Genomic DNA, 16,867 nt, shown 5'->3' on the forward strand with positions numbered 1-16,867 from the left:
CGAGCAAGACTTAATAACAAGGAAAAAAAGTGTAGACTATGGTGGAAGTACGGTCTAGTTACATTTTCAAACAGCTTTTCACCACAGCGCGACTGTAACAGCTGTTTCAGTTGAGCTTGTGCGGATCGGTAATGGTCACCAGGAATAAATCAACATTTTCTGATCTCACATCAAAGGTTGATGGAACCAGCTAAAAACACAAAATGGGGGAGATGAAAAATGCCACATCATTTCTGACGCACCCAACATGTTCCTCACATCACCGATCAGGTGAGCGAGCAGCTTTTCCTGCGTCCGGACAGCAAACACGGTGATACTCTGCAACATGAATGTTTCCTTTAAGCGATCACTACTCTGTTTAACAAATCCAAGTGGAACGCAGCCTACAACGCCACCCTTTGACGACACCACGCAGCCAAGTTTATGACATCCAAGCAAGTTAATTGAAACATGCCTGATGATTCTTCACTGGATGGAAACACAGCTGGTGTCGGACGGCGGCCAACTTGATATTTGGAATGATTTCCAAATTGTGCAAGTTAAGTTTGTCTGCGAGATTACCCAAAAACAACATCATTCATTCAACTATACGGGCTAACACTCTTTGAAAATGTATTGAGACAAAAGGGGACACCAGTGTTTCTCCCAGTTATTACAGATAAAACAATGTGTCCAACTGGTGGATAAGCAGATTTAACTGAATGTAGAGTTAGTTTGAGTCATAACTGAGATACTAGGTCAGTGTTGAGGAGCAAAACAAAGTGAGTTTGTCCGTAATTATGTTGGTAAAAACAGAGTAAATGCGTCCTTTTGTGTGATAGATTGCCTGACACTGGGCAAAACTGTCAAGCGTTACACAACAGCTCTCGCCACAAACTGAAATGACCTCCAGTCTAATCTATTCCTGTGGCAGAGGACGTTAAGAGTTTCCCAAACAAACTTTTATTGCTGGATTTCGATTCTGCACAGATGCGTAGCCGTGCCAACATATCTCTGCCAGGGTTTTAGCTGATTAGCAGAGAAAAACAAAGCAGAGCCAGCAGCTGTGCGTGCTCCTCCATTTGTCTTTGAGTAGCTTCACGTGCCAAAGATGTGAACTCTGCCCAATTAGAACGCCGAACCCGAGCTGGAGAACAGTTCCACCCATGCGACTGGGTGACATTATAATTATTAGTGCCTTCTTAAACGGCCGCTAAAAGACGAAAAAAAATAAAAAATACATTCATCCCACAGAAAGCAAACAAATAAATGTGAAACAAGGCAGCTAAGAGAGCGCCCGTCCAAAAAATTATTCTTTTGTCTGTGCCTCTAACTCTCAATCAGGCAGCAGGAATCCCAGCAGGGTACTTTTTGCTTAATCAGACAAACAGCATCAACAGTTTTGTTTACCTCCATATTAGATCTGCCTTAGTGCAGCATATTTAAAGCATCAGGCTGGATTATGACTGATTATAGCTTGGCAACGACATTTCGGATATATAGTGTGGAGAGGGCAGGGTGTACGGCAGCTCCAACATATCGGCGACAGCATCGGCGTGGTCAGACAGAAAGATGAACTCAATCACCTTCTCTGTAGTGCTTTTGGATTCATCGCAGCCCCGCTCAGACTTCTGTAAAAGTTTCCCGTGTGACGAGTTAGTTGAATGCACTCGTATTCAGCCAAGTGATTAAACTGCAACCTCTGTCACTTTCACCTTGTCAAATGCTCCAATAACAGATGATTTTATAAGAGGCGGTTGGGCTGATCTCGTTTTCCACTTGAGAATATTTCCACAGCAGAGCTGTTGGCAAGCTGCTGACACAACTCTTTAAGGCTGCTGTATTACTGCCCTGCTGACGTAAAACAGACATCACAGTTGAGGTGTACCCAGTGACCTCATATATAAAGAAACTGCTTAGATCAGGACTCCCAATCTTTCCCTAACCGAGATCAAAGTGGCCACTAGATTCTTAGTAGCGATTACGAACCTGACACAACACACCAAGGATGCAGGCAAACGAACATTTCTAGTCAATCATATTTATTCCCTAAAAGCACAAACATCCGATCATTCTTGTGAGTGACACGTTCACTGCTTCAGAACCATTTTGAAAAACCGGTTTTCGTTTTCCCAAAAAAATGCACACACCCCCCCAAGCGAGTGTAAAAACTAAATTCTGTATTTGATCATTTTTCCCATTAACCTCTTCTAATCTGGATTCAGAGAAATAAACTCTGATGGAAGCACGCCAGCAAACAGATCAGCGAGTGAGTGAGAACGTGAGTTTGTCGCGGCAGTTACTAAGTGATCATCGGCTCCGTTTCCTCTGACACGAACCCACAGGACAGTGAGCGGTCATTTGCACCAATGACTGACGGCAAAATAAAAGGAAACGGAGACAAAGGTCATGTTTAAAATCTTGATGGATCATTTAAAAGATCCAAAAAACATTAAAAAAAACTGATTCACTGAAAAGGGAGTTGAAGCTCATCACTTACCTGGATTTCATACAAACGCGCAATGTGGAACTGAACTGTGGAGAAAGAGCAAAAAAAGGAGAATCAGGGTTTACTCGTCATAAATAATCTGGCATATCACACATTTACCCCATGGACCTCCATGGAGACGCACTACCAACAGTATGGAGCACAGATGGGTGGGGGAGGAGGACGCTCTCCAGAGTGTACATGTAATCTGAAATCACAGTGTGTATGTGCAATGTGTTTGCAAGCCCTTCCAGCTCCCTCTCCTTCACCGTCTCCTTGGCAACGCCAGTCTTGAGCACTCAGCAGGGAAACGGCAGCAGAAAAGGAAGATTGCTCTGTCGAAATATTCCTAAGCCCTTTCAGTGTGTGCGATACAACACTGAGAAGATGGTAGCTCAGGTCTAAATATCACATTGCACAACACAGCCGCATGTGGCCGGTTTCTCTGTGGGCTGTGATAACTATAGTAATAGTATTACTTACTTTCAGCTTTGGACAAAGTGCAGAGATTGGAGTCGATCACTGCCAGCTGAAAATGCTGCAAATAGAGAAAAGAGAGCCTTTTTAGTAGAAATAAAAGCAGAAATTTCTACATGATCAGCTACGAGCATATTCTTATAAATAAATGATAAGTGATAAAAATAAATGCCACCTAATTGCTTCTAGTAACAACAGTTCTCAGAGCACAAAGCACCAGATTACTTGTAGGCCATGATGGTTTTCAGGAAACCAGAGATCTTTTCCCTTCCATTCAATCTGCTTTACAGATTTACAACAAACCACGAATGAACTCTGGTGACCGTAACACGAGAGGACACTGATAGCTGGAGGGGCTCTTATCTCTGCTCACTTCTCTTGCTGTAACCTTCCCCTTTTCCTCCAACTAGAAAACAAAAGGCTTTTTCGTGCAGTTCAGACTGAGCAAACACAGGCAGTGCGGCATCACCCCCATGTGTGCCGGCAGAGGGAAATTAGAGCCATGACACTGATGTCTGGTGCGGCGTGTTCCACCACGCCGGCTCTCCCGGATGTTAATTGGCGGTGCAACAGTACTGCCTTGAACAGGGCATGTGAAAATCCACCGGCATCAATTGCATCCTGTCTCATCATCTGATGCTGAAGGCAGGGATGAAGTATAAGGCAGATGTCTGCAGAGGCTTAGTCTGACTGCCAAGGCGTGGCACACAACTGGTCAATATCTCCATCCAGGATTAATGACCAGATTTGTCAGTGAGTGCATCACAAAGCTACAAAGGCAGTTCTTTCTTCTCATCTTGGTGAGCTGCTAACATTTGGACTCTGTAAAAATGATAACAGGTTGCCTTAAAGCATCATAAATGTGCAGAGGAGAAAGAAATCTGAGGTAATAAAAGTGAAAAATTAGAAATTCCAAAAAGATGCATGTTCCTGTAAAACAGGTTTAAAACGCGTGCATGCAAAGGTGGCTTAATGACAGGCTCCTCTGCAGCTACTCGGCTGCACCACGACCCCGTGCATTCACAAGCTGCTTCATGCATTCAAAAGGACATCACTAGTATCTGGGTCAGAAAAAAAAAAAAAAAGTCTCTGATCTTGAGCACGAGATTCTCCTGAGACTGAGAACTAGCTCACATAAATCTAGCATGCACCTGATGGGACTCCACTGGTCAGCTGCTGTGGATTTCTTCCCTTAAAGGCAAACGTCATTATCTGCCATCTAGGCTACGGCAAACGACAGCAGTCACCACAAACACTCACACTTGAAGCAGAATCCCGTAGCCTTCCAGGAGCAGCTACACAGATGTTCAATGTCAGACAGATAAAAATCAACATCCGTCCAGCTGGATCTTTCAGTGCATGCTTCACCCAGGCCTGGAGGAGCTCCACAAAAACAAGCTTCTGCTGAGAATGAACTCCCTTTAAAGTAGAGCTGAGCCACAACACAGCCACATGCCTTCATTTTGGAGAACATACACTAACACACACTTAAATCCGTTACCTAGATGGTTTTCACAGCACAGCATCCTCCTGTGGATCTCCCCTTCAGTCTCCTCTATCCTTCCCTTCCTTTCCTTTCACACTTGCTCTACCAACAGGCAGATAATGCAGCAGGATTGTCAGCTTGGCATTCCACCTCCCTCTTCACATCTCGCTTCCTCACTCTCTCCCTTCGTTTTTCTTTCTTTCTTTCTCTCTCTCGCTGCCCCCCCTCCCATCTTCCTCCACTTCTATCCTGGTGTCACTGATTACTATTCAGCAGACGGCTGCAGTGGAGAGTGCAGAGAGATGACACACAATACCTCAAAGCAGGAACAGGCAGGCACACACCACCTCTCTCCCCCGCCTCCCTCCATCTCACCTCCTTTCTCAGTTCAAAGCTCCTCTCTATGGCTGCACGGCTCCACAGAGACAGACGACTCATCACCTCGGTACACACTGCACAAACACGCTCTTACAGTCACAATTCCTACCCTCTCATTGGCTGAATTAACAGCCGCTAACGGAATAAATCCTGCCTGTCTGTTTACTGTGGAGTACAAGTTTGGTGCATTTATATGCAGTGGCTGGATTCTAATAAGATTACAGTCTATTCTCAATCACTTAATGCCACTCTGCCTCTTCCTGTAGCCAACTTGCTTATTTGGAGCATTCTTCATAATTATCTGTCTCTACATTTCCATCTGCAGAAAACTACCTTCCCCAATTCCCCTCTTCTCATTTTCCTCTCCTACCTTTATCAAATCTCTGCCAGTCTGCACAAGCGTCCACCCCTCCTTGTAGATAACTGGGGCAGTCGTGTGTGATATTCAGAGGCTGGGAGAGTGTGTGTTGCTGGCAGTGAGTCAGGACTAAGAGGGAGGAGTGCATCCAAGATAAAGTGAGGACGTGCAGCACGTGCAGTCTGCTTACCTCAATGCTGTACCATCAAAAGCATGATTGATATTTCCCTACACGGTACACAGTCCTGAATTTAAATGTGAAAGAGAAGCTGAATACTATGAACACTTGAAACAACCCAATCCACTGTGTGGGATTTGAAATAAGAACTACATTTGCGTAATGTAGAATATTCCATTAGATTGTTCGAACTGTGTAAGAGCTTCTCATTTAACCATTACTGCAACAACAATTATAATGATATGCTGCCGGACCTGAACAGTTTGCCTCCACGTTCAAATGTCAAACAATGCTCTGCACACATTGATTTAACTGAACCTTCCTCTAATAGACATAAGTGCTGAGGAGTTTATTCACTGTGCAACTTCGTTGTATTTTGAATAAAATATTCTGTTTGATATGGCAACACACTCAAAAACAAGTTGGCAGAGAAGCAAAAGAAGGCAGAAATAAACGAGTAACAGCATTCTGGAGGTTTCTACAATAAGCAGGTTAATTGGCGCCAGGTGAGGGTGTCAGGATTAGGTATAAAAGAAGCATCCAACAAAGACTTTATCTCTCCAAGAAAGGAAATAACAGCAACTGAAATGAATCCAGTATAACTGAAGTATATGTAATAAGTTCATTCCTCACAAATTAACTAATCTATTGTCAACTATAAGAGTGCAGCCCAGACCAGATGGACAGAGAGACAGTGGACACGTTACGAGTCCACGTTTCAGCTGCTTTTGGGAAAAACTGACGTTAGCTTCTATCCGCCAAAGATGAGAAAGACCATCCAGGCTGTTAGCAGCGTCTGTGAGGGTACGGGGTGCATCAGTCTCCATGGCATGGATGGCTTTACATGTGTGGGGTTAGCATTTGAACATTTATGAAGCATAGCGAAGAGGAGAATCAGACAAATAAAGAAACTTTGTATTCAGCAAGAATGGATGCAGATTCCTCTGAAAATCTGCTATAATTAGTATCCTCAGTTCACGACTATAATCTGTTCAATAAAGGCTCTAGCAATCACACACCATATTTAAGGGAAAAGGTGTTTGTATGTCTGTGTCCTGGAGAGTATAAAAGTCCTTTATGACAAAATGTCTGGAACACAACAAAGCCCAGGATCAGATGGCATTTAAACCCTGAAAGGGTCCAGGATCCTCAGACAACAATGGAGCCATAGGTTCAAACCAGAAAGCCTATTGATACGGTTTGAACATCTATGGCCCAAAGGTGTCAGACATCCGTAGACAGGTGGGCAAGATGATCCCACTGCTTTTGTTAAGCTATAGGACGGAGCACGTGACGTGTATTCAGGCAGCCAGAAGGCCTCTATGACTGCATGTCAAGCTTACAATACAGACTGGCATCAGTGAAAATTATTCCATGACTTAATGTTCTGATCAGCAAAAGAAACGGCTAACCTCATGTCAAAGCTGGCCTCTTGTTGGTGTAGAACTTTTCGATGGGTATGGGGAAAATTAAGACTCAATTCTGCATTTATGTGTCACCTTCAACCATTAGCTGCTGACATCAACATTCGACCACTTGTTGAGTCCTTCACTAGTTCTAGACATGGGTATCAGGTCCTGCTTGACCCAAATCAACAGTAACTTAATCCCATTTAATTGGGTCTCTCCATCAACCTTTTCCAGCCTTTCATATTTACCTTTAAGCTTGACTCGTAGTCTGTGTTGACTTTAAACATGAGCCCCAGTCTCAGATGAATCTCTTTTGCTCTTGAGAAACTGGGACCAATGTAAAGCACCTCCTGGAAAGCCTTGATTGCCCTGAAAAATGCAAAAAGAAGCAAGTTAAACAAGAATGGAAATTTGACGTCTCTTTTGAGCTTGTCACATAACTTAAAAAGGGACATAATCGCCCCTTTCACGAAGAGGTCTGTGACTGACGAAGCTGAACAGCCAATGGAGGCAGCACAGCACATCCAGTGTAGTGCAGAACTGACAAAGATCAGACATTTTGTCCCTTTCTTTTTCAGCCAAGAAATAATTCATCAAGAGTGCAAACAGTATTTTCACATGGAATAAAGTAGAAACTAAAGTTTGCATGGCCGTCAACAGCAACCAGATATAAAAAAAAAGCTAAGTTTAAAGTCATTCAAAAACACAATAATTTGGTGCTGTGCAAAAAAATGTTTTTCTTTTGATATAGGCTGCTTTTTCACTCATGTTCAGTCATTATTCAAGCACAAAAAAGGCCCCTAATCAAGGGATAAAGCAGTGTTGTGTCTACACACATAACAGACAACTTAGCAAAGAACCAATTCTAAATTGTATCTTTAGGCACTTTGATACCATTTGTTCCATCTATCTATGAAAAACACCAAATATAACAGTTTGACAGACTTGAAATAATATTTTTGCACCAACAAGGTGATTCCCAAAGAGCTGTTAGTCTCCGTGTTCTTAAAAACTTTGAGAAAACTGGACGAGTGGAGGACAAAAGAAGAAGAGGCAGGCCTAAAAAAAACGACCTATCTACAGCAGATGAACAGTCCTTAAGAAAATGTTGCTCCATCTACTGTTGACCCAAGCCTCATCAGATGGCTGTCAAGAAGCCATTCTTAAGGAAGGGAAACAGGGAGAAAAGGCTGAGCTATGCCAAATGACTGAAGATCAGTGGCAACAGGTCTTATAGAGGGATGTTTCAGTAAATTTGGACACGCTTCCTGTTTATTTGATATAAAGAAATTAGCGACTTTTGCACAGCACTGTATAATATTTGATGTGGATAAGTAACTGTACATGGTCCATATGTTGTAGTACTATATTCATAATATCATTCTGGAGCGTCACATCAGTACCTGGCTAAAGTGAAGAGATAAAACAGGATCCATGACGGACTCCGTAATGTTGCCACTGAATTATGCAACGTGTACAGTTTGATGGACAGTTAGTCCCACCCCCAGTCCCAGATGACTGTATTGACAGTTGAACACCATAAGCTCACTGGAGGATTCAACATCCTGCTCCCTGAATACCAGCCGTCAGTGTTTTACACGCTAAATGCAAACCATCAAACCATCTTTTCTAACTGATGTGAACGTTCGGAGACCAACGCTCCCGTTCTTTTGTTTTTAGCAGCAAATGGAGCGAATTAATCCAACAAAAGCAAAGTTATCCAGGATTGCACACTGATGAGCTGAGACTGGCCGAGTTTTGCGGTCACAGAAACCCGTCTTTAAATGACTAAAGTTTTTGGGATGTTTTAGCAAAAATAACGTCCATTCATTTTGTCTGCGTCCTCGGCGTAACGCTCCCGTCACGTTGAACACTTCCTCTCCCAAAACTGAAATTAACTAGTCAAGAGGACGCTTAAAAACACAAAAACAAACACGAGTTTCCAATTGAACCCACTCACTGTGTAGCTATGACAACAATGGCAAATGCATGTCAGCATGAAGCTCTTCTCCTGCATGAAACAGCAGAGCACTGAGCTCGCTGGTGATTGTGCGAGGCACACACTCACAAACTCACACACAGAGGACTGAACTCGGTGCCCCCGCTCCCTCCTCCTCACTTATCTGGTCCCTCCTTCTCTGCATTCATCCTCCCCTCCCTCAATGATAGAATCCAAAGCAAAACACAGGACTGAATCCTGGAGGTTTAAAAGTGTGCATTTCCTGAAGAGAAGGAAAACTGCATCATCTGACTGTGCGGACGCCATCTGGAGACTTTCTGAGGCCCTCAAACGCTCTTTGATAAAATCCTCATCCTAATGTTTTACCGTTCAAGAAGGACTTTTTCAAACTAAATCCCAATCACACACTTGTATGGAGAGACGAGACATTTGGGCCAATAAGCAACAACGCTGAGAAGTCACATTCACCATTTGACAGCTCAGCATTCCTCTGGGCCTTGGACTCAAGTTGACGTAATCCATCCTCAAGGACCCAAGATGACACCCCCCTCCCCCACCAACACATTCCAGGCCTGTCAGGCTGGTCGCACACGGATTCAAAAACCTGGCAAAGCCTTTCCTGGTTTCAACTTCAAAACATCTCTATAGTCAACAGAGTTTCAAGGTGGGGACCAAAGATTAATACACCAGTGCAAATCATCAAATGTGAACCGACTCCCCCACAATGTTTCTGATTTACAGCTTCTTTGCACAATTTACTAATGGAACTGGTATACGGGGGAAGAAAAGAAATAAAAAATAACAACACAAGCCCAATTCCAAAGGGTTGGAACGCTGTGCAAAATGTAAATTAAAAACAGAACGCAGTTATATTTCATTTACAATAGACATTAATCTGCAATAACCCTGTGGTGGATAACCCTCCAAGAATTACTCACCAGACTGACAATCATGCTTTGAACTGGGTCTTTTCAGAACACTTTCCCATTGTGAATGTGAAGTTTGAGTCTAGTTTCTTCATTATCAATGCGTTTTGAGTTATGGCCTTAAATAGATGTTCACAATGACCCCGACTTTTCACCAAATTTTCACCGGTTCATTGAGTCGGAGAGACCTTGGGATGCAGAGGCCAAATGGACCCCTTTGGAAGCATTAATGAGGCCAAATATAATGACAATGCCCTCCAGCCATTCTTGATTAATCACAGTCATAAAAATGGGAGGAGTCAAGCCAAAAGCCCAATGCTGTCTCCAGCGTGAAGTCACATAAAGCTTAAAAAAATGATGCTTTCATGTTCTGAGCAAAACTGAGTTACTATAAAAAAAATAGCTGATTATTTAGAAAACAAATGTCTGATCAGAGCACTGAATGTAAAAATGTATCCACTCATTACAGCATGAACCCTCAAACCACAGCCTGACGAGAGGTAAGACACGACCCCGTTTCAACATTTATCCGCTACAAGAACATGAGCTTATCATTGCTCTCATTCATTCACAATTAGCATTTTAAACTGAATTTACAGGCAGTCTTTGCAAAAGCATTTGGTAGCGCTGCTCTGTGTTTGCTGAGGGTGCTGAAGTTGGGGATACAAAACAGAACGCAACTCCCTTTTTCTTTACACACCTTCACATCAGGACATCTCACACCGAGACGACTCGCAAAAGAAAAGAGTTTGATTGATTTCAGACCCTCAGCTGGGTTCTGTGGACACGTCAGAAGGAAGTTAGGAGTTTTACAGCTTAAAATACTTTAAGTATTGTTCTGCCGCGCGACGGCGATGCTGCCTCCATTCCTACAACTCTGGCTACAGGATTCATTCAAAGACATTTTAGAAAGCAGTGGTTTTACAAATGTGTGGGAGTGGTGGACATATATTTGCACGATCACCTGGACTGTTTCTTCTCAAGATTCAGAATGGATTCATAAATTGGACAAAAGTCATTTTGCCCCCCCCAGGCTTCCGTACTGATTATGTTTTGAAGTTGTTGGGGAAGCAGCAGGATTAGACTTTGTTGCTGCAAATTTAAAAAAAAAAAAAAAGTTCATTAACATAAAGCGGCAAGAAATTTAGCAGGAAGTACAGCCAGTCCTGTTTACTGCGTTTGGGAACACTTTGGATTCTAAAGTGTTCCAAGGAGGAAGAAGCGAGAGGTAACGCGATATGCACATGTAGACCCGAGCAGCTACAAGTAGGACAACAACAACAACACATTAACAATACAAAACTGAGCCAAAATACTTCATTTATCCATTTTTTCTTTTCTTTTAAGGCTTAAGCTATACCTCAGCAGTACAATTATACTAAAGCAGAGGCTGAGGAACACTTTTAAAGTATTTTTCCTGCAGAAGAAGAGAAGCTGGACATATAAGATAAAGGATTAGATACATATTATAGTACATATGTATGTTTAGCTTATACTTACGACACCTTATAAAGTATTATGATAATAATAATAATAATAATAATATCCTACTTTTATTAAATGTTCCTCTTGTGTGGTGGGACATGCATTCAACACCTTGTTATTGGGTGGGAGTTATCCATAAATGAGTCCCAATCAGAGCCATTACTACAGCAAACAGTTTGCAAACTACACACCATGAGAAACTTTTTACTAAAATAACCATGTGACACTATTAACATAAATAAAGTGCTTTCACAGAAAGCTCTGAACAAATCTACAGCGTACAGCTTGGGTTTAATAATATTTAAACAAAATTACAATGTAAACGAGGTAAAGGTTTCTTTTTAAAACCAGAAGGCTGTAATTACATGTAGTCTTAACACTGCACAAGGAAAACTGGGACACTGATATGCCATAAAGAAATGGCAAAAGCTCAGGGATGACACTGAATGCAGTTTTATGCCACGATGACAGTGAACACAGCACGACTGTTTGACAGGAACGTGCTGCTGCTCTCTGTCCCACCGATTCAGAGACATTGGTAAGTCACAGCAGTTCAATTCATGCAAGGAAAATAGATGCATATTATCAATAATATACTGAGAAATAGCTCTCATCATGTGCTTCTGTATTGATAAGCTAACACCTTAGACTGAGGGCAGCAGCTGATATAAAACAACAGATCAGGAGTACTCAGTGACCCCGATGCAGATCAGGCTAAAACATTCTTGAGCGGGATCCCGATCCTACACTTGAGATCAAATTGGTCTAACGCTGCGCCTCCCATTTATTTTGGAAAGGAATTTTACATGTTTTACTCAAGAAGGACAATATGACGGGAAACAAAAAGGCAGCTAACTGGACTTCTATTATATTCAGTTGCTGTGTCTGTTTGGCATTGGACAGATTAGACTTTAAAAGTCTTGTTTTTCATGTCACAAACTGAATTAAGACTTTATTTTGTACTGAACTGAATAGTCGTAAAACAATGACTCCAAGAACTTGAATCAAATTGAATGATTCACCTCAAAATTCACAGCATCAATCATAAGCTCTGACGCCATAACACGCAACTACAATCTGACAAAAATGATCCGCACAGTAAATCAGTTCTCCAGCAAACCATGTGAGACTAACACAAAGATGTACAAGCTCAAAGCCAATAAAACTGAACCTACCCTGCAAAGAACTTCAAGAAGCAACAGAGAAAGCTCAGCATTGTGTGTTCTACTGCACCCGGGGGACTTTTTTTTGTTTGTGTAAATCATTTAATTCGCTATTTTAGGTCCTCTTTTTACTTCAGTTCTTGATATGCAAACCAGAGCAGGATTAATATGTTGTGTTCATACCTGTGAGGCCATAAAACTAGGAGATGGGTTTATGATGACCTTAGATCTACACCTGCTTATGTTGTGCTCCTCTGAAACAATTGTTCATGGTCAGGAGCCAGTTCTACACCAGTAAAGACCGGGTACTGGTTCAGAACTAGCACTGGAGCTGCTGGTTGAAAGACCTCATGATTTGTGATGAGCTTCTCATTCTACTAATGGTAAGAAAGAAAGTACATCTCTTACAGAGGAAAGAAAGCTTTCTTTAACATCCATTAGTTCAAAAACAAACAAATGACAGGAGCATTAGAGGTTCTGCATGCAGTGAAGAGAAAGCACTTACCACTGAAATGCGTTGTAATGGAAGTAAACCATCCCAAGGCCATATAAAAAGGCAGCATTCTGGGAAAAAAAACAGAGTTAGAAAGACCAACACATCCGTTCTTCAGCACATTAAAATATCTACGGAGAACAAGTTCCACAGAAGCTAAAAGCTGCAGTTTGATGGCATCAAAGCATCTTTACATTCCCTCCGTTTATTACTTAAATGACATCTCATCCCAACTTTGACACATTCTTGCATAATTTTACAGCCGTTAAAATAGCAGAGTGAGTCAACATCTGCCACAGCCTGGTCTTTTGTGTCTCTCTCACACACACACGCACGCACACACACACGCACACACGCACACTAGCTTAAGGCAAATGTATAGTTTATCTAGCAGAAGATGGGGCTTTAAACTATCATGGCGCTTGAAGAGCTCGTCAGATCTGATCCAACTAAACTCTCTGCACTTTTCTTTAATGGTGGTTCCAAACAGTTAAACATCAAACCAAACGGGCCTATTCAATCACATGGAGACGACAGGCCAGACGCCATCATATCACAGATGAATACACAATTCAAGTCCAGGCTATTAGCAGGTCCTGAAAGCAAAGATAAAAAGGAACATCACTGGCTATGAATGGATCCTGGTGCTGGTGACTGAGACTACGGACTTGATTACTGCTCAGACTAAGTCTATATATGTCACTGAAGCTATGAATCTATGGATTTATTTGAGGAAGTTTATCTATCATCACTTTTTACTGCACCAACTTAAGCCAAGAAAGTCCTGTGGGTATTCAATGCAACTCCAATACATCATAAATTATTATGTGTCTGAGCAGAATTTCCTTACTTCTTGTTTAATGGCTTAAGAGACTTATTTCCCCTTAGGAAATATGATTAGAATGTTATTAAAAACTTGTTCTCTCTGCAGCACATTATGCCAACAGGCTACATTATGCCAACAAGGTGAACACATGAACTTCAAAGAGAACATGTGCTCACTGCTTTGTCTTCCTTTCAGCCTTAGTCTTTCACAGCGACTTCACTTTAAACTGTACCTCTTAGCTAGAGTGTTAAAAAAGTTTTTAAACATATGTGCCATAACATAATGATGGACCATGGTTGCAATCGTGTCCATTTTCAGCTGTTCTGGATTACTGAGCAAGAAATAGCTACATAAAGATAAAACTGAGCATAAAAGCAAGGAGTTTTTATAGTTCCAATACATTCACAGACTTGTTGGCCTTCAGTCTACTGACATCTTCTCTTCTGTCCTGTTTAAAATGAACACAGTCTGACTCGGTCCCACATGTCTCCTTACTCTATTAAAACGTTTGCACCCATCCAAAGCCTTCATTGCATCTATATTATTGGACTGCATTGGGAGAGGGATCCCACAGGATGTAAGGCTTGTGGGAGCAGGCAGTTTTGACATTGTTGGCAGGAGCAGGCGGTCCAAAACACCGGATCCAGTATTTAGCTAGCTTTAACTGAAGTGATGAAGCCAACAAACTAGGTTAAGAGGAAGATTAAAGCAGGACTCACAGTACAAACATAAAGCTAGGTGGGTCTCACATCTGGACGATTCATTTGTTGCGGAGCCTACGACACGCATCCTAAAGCAGTGTGTGCTGTGAAATGCTGAGCAGGAAACAATAGTGAGATGAAGGTGTGTGGGCCCCACACACTACATAATGCCACTCAGATCGACATACTTCACATAGCCTCACTTGATTATCGCTTCCTCCAAAAATGACTCTTTTAGTGTTGAGGTTTTTTCTAAAATGTAAACATTCCAGTATCGTGTTGAGATCTTAATCAGGTCAATATGGAAATATTGCTGTGCACGTAAACGTGTCCAGCGGGATACAAGCTCCGCCACCGACCACTGTTTTGGCAGCTTTAGTTGCACAGACGCACCAGCTCGTAAGAATAAAGCCCAACGACGATGCAGGTCATCCAGTTTCACTCATGTGTGACATTCAAATGGACCGCATCTCCATCCAGCTGTAATGTCAAACGTTTCTGGCTCACTTAGAGATGCAGCTACACATTCACTCAGTGCTTTTTATTTCATTCCACCACATATACACACACTCGCACACAGGGATAGGAGGGCAGGTTGGGTGGATAACCGGCTTTACCTTCTGAGCCACAGCCAACACAAACTTAATAAGTCTATGATGACCTTGTGTGTCTGTCTCCTGTCAGGTGAGGGGGGGCTTTTAGACGCTTCTCTGTTTTTGTACTTGCGCACTAATCACTAATGCTGCCGGCTAAAGTAGCAAAACAAACTGAACTGTGCCAAAGAGACACCACACGTTCCGTGGAGAGCGTCTGGAGAACCGGGTCCAGATTTTACCGAGAGATGTCCCATCACACCAGAGGATATTGTTCCCAGTCAGACACGCGGTCATGACTGGAAATTCTGCATTTGGTTTAGGTTAGGGTTAGAAAGTCCAGGAAGCAGGATATTATGCAAAAAGTGTACGGCAGAGACGATGCTGGGCTGCATTTAGTCATGAACAACATGGCCTCTTTCTGTTTATTATTTTTAGATGATTTGCAGAAGCTCCTGGATGCCTAATTTTCCATTTGTTCCTTGCTGTCAAATGATCCCTCCTCTTAAACTAATCTACACTAATGAAAACAACGTTGTGAATGTCAGATGACTGGAACCTTAAATCGAGAGTGTTAGTGAACAATAACTCCTAACAGGAAATACCCACAAGGTCACCATAAACTTGTAAATTCTGTTGAAGCTATCCGAGTATGGAAATGGGAGGACAGAAGCTGAGAACGTTTCCTTTCACCTAGTTGCAGAGTTTGTGCACAAGTGGCTGCCAACAACTTCGGTTTCTGTTCAATCAAACGCAACTTTTACACAAAATACAGGGCCAATATGTCAGTCAGTCCCATCAAACACCAGCGTGTAGAGAAAAAAAAGAAGCTTTTATGTCGAATGTGTTGCATTTGTTTTCTTTCTTAGCTCACCTTCCAGTAGTCCGACTGTAAACTGAAGTACCTCTGATATGCGGATAATGCTGTGATGGGGAAAAAAATGATACAGGATGAGGGAACAATGAGATAACACTTAGTTACAATGTAAAAAGCACAGGAGATTCAATTTGGCTATACTTTAACACTTTGGGAACATTCCCAGGACAAGCACAAACTATTCTTAACAAAAACAGTCGGCAAGTCTGTGATTTCTAGCAGCATGAATGAAGGAAAAAGTGCAAATCAAATTACTTCTCATAAAAAAACTATCTGAGCTGATCCTGAGATGCAGAAGAAAAACAGACAGGACTGCTCCCACATGGAGAGAGACTCACCTTTTGGATAGTCCTCCAGCAGGAGGTTGAAGTGGCCAAGCTGGCAGAAAATGTCAGGGTCCACTTTCCCCTCTGCTTTTAGGATGAGGGCATCATAGCAGCTAACAGCCTAAACAAGAGACAAACAGCAGTGAAGGGTTAAACATGAAAAGAACAAGTGCTTGGTGCAAGCAAAAAATTATCAGCTTGTAGAAGCCAAAATTAAATGCAGATTCTCATTACAACTTGTCCTTCATGGTTAGGCCAGTGGCTGAAGGTCATGAAAGATGACAGTTGGCTCAAGCTGCTAAAGAGGTTTCTTCTTTCAGTCCACTCTGAGATATTTGCATAGTGCCAGCCGATTGCCCAAATATGGACCTCAAAAGTCAGTATTTAAACAACGACTAAACAAATGAGCCTCGATAGGCCAAACTGCAGCCACAGAGGAGACGTTAGTGTGTAAGACTGTGTGTGTGCATCTGAAAGCACACAGAAGTTCATGTTAGATGTAACATACTTAAACGTGTACTTTCATGATCTGAAAGGACATTGCCTCGTCAACAGATGCCAGCCTTGTTAAGGTCTGCAGTCACTGAAATAAAACAGATGCCAACTACAACTTCCTAAAATCAAATACTTCAGAAATGTTTTTCTAAAAAGTCTGTACGCCTGAAGCAAAGGACCGGCTGAAATTTACCAGACCTTTAAGCACCGTCTGTACCATCAGCAAAATGTCGGTGTTTGTGTTATTAACATAAGCACAGAAAACAGAA

At 42.1% G+C, this 16,867-nt stretch overlaps 1 protein-coding gene across 1 annotated transcript in view; it reads right to left on the bottom strand.

Annotated features, from left to right (window-relative positions):
* The window catches only part of kdm6a (lysine (K)-specific demethylase 6A), a 39,260-nt gene that overhangs the window by 17,903 nt on the left and 4,490 nt on the right, over positions 1–16,867 (bottom strand). Inside the window, exons 3-8 of the mRNA XM_072397370.1 lie at positions 16,116–16,224; positions 15,775–15,824; positions 12,793–12,851; positions 7,002–7,122; positions 2,951–3,005; positions 2,480–2,514 (exon numbers count right to left, since the gene is read on the bottom strand). Coding sequence (XP_072253471.1) covers positions 2,480–2,514; positions 2,951–3,005; positions 7,002–7,122; positions 12,793–12,851; positions 15,775–15,824; positions 16,116–16,224 — 429 coding nt within the window. The remainder of the gene's footprint in view (positions 1–2,479; positions 2,515–2,950; positions 3,006–7,001; positions 7,123–12,792; positions 12,852–15,774; positions 15,825–16,115; positions 16,225–16,867) is intronic.

The sequence above is a fragment of the Leuresthes tenuis genome, unplaced genomic scaffold (genome assembly GCF_036924035.1).
Source record: "Leuresthes tenuis unplaced genomic scaffold, fLeuTen1.0.hap1 SCAF_12, whole genome shotgun sequence".
Taxonomy (NCBI): Eukaryota; Metazoa; Chordata; class Actinopteri; order Atheriniformes; family Atherinopsidae; genus Leuresthes; species Leuresthes tenuis.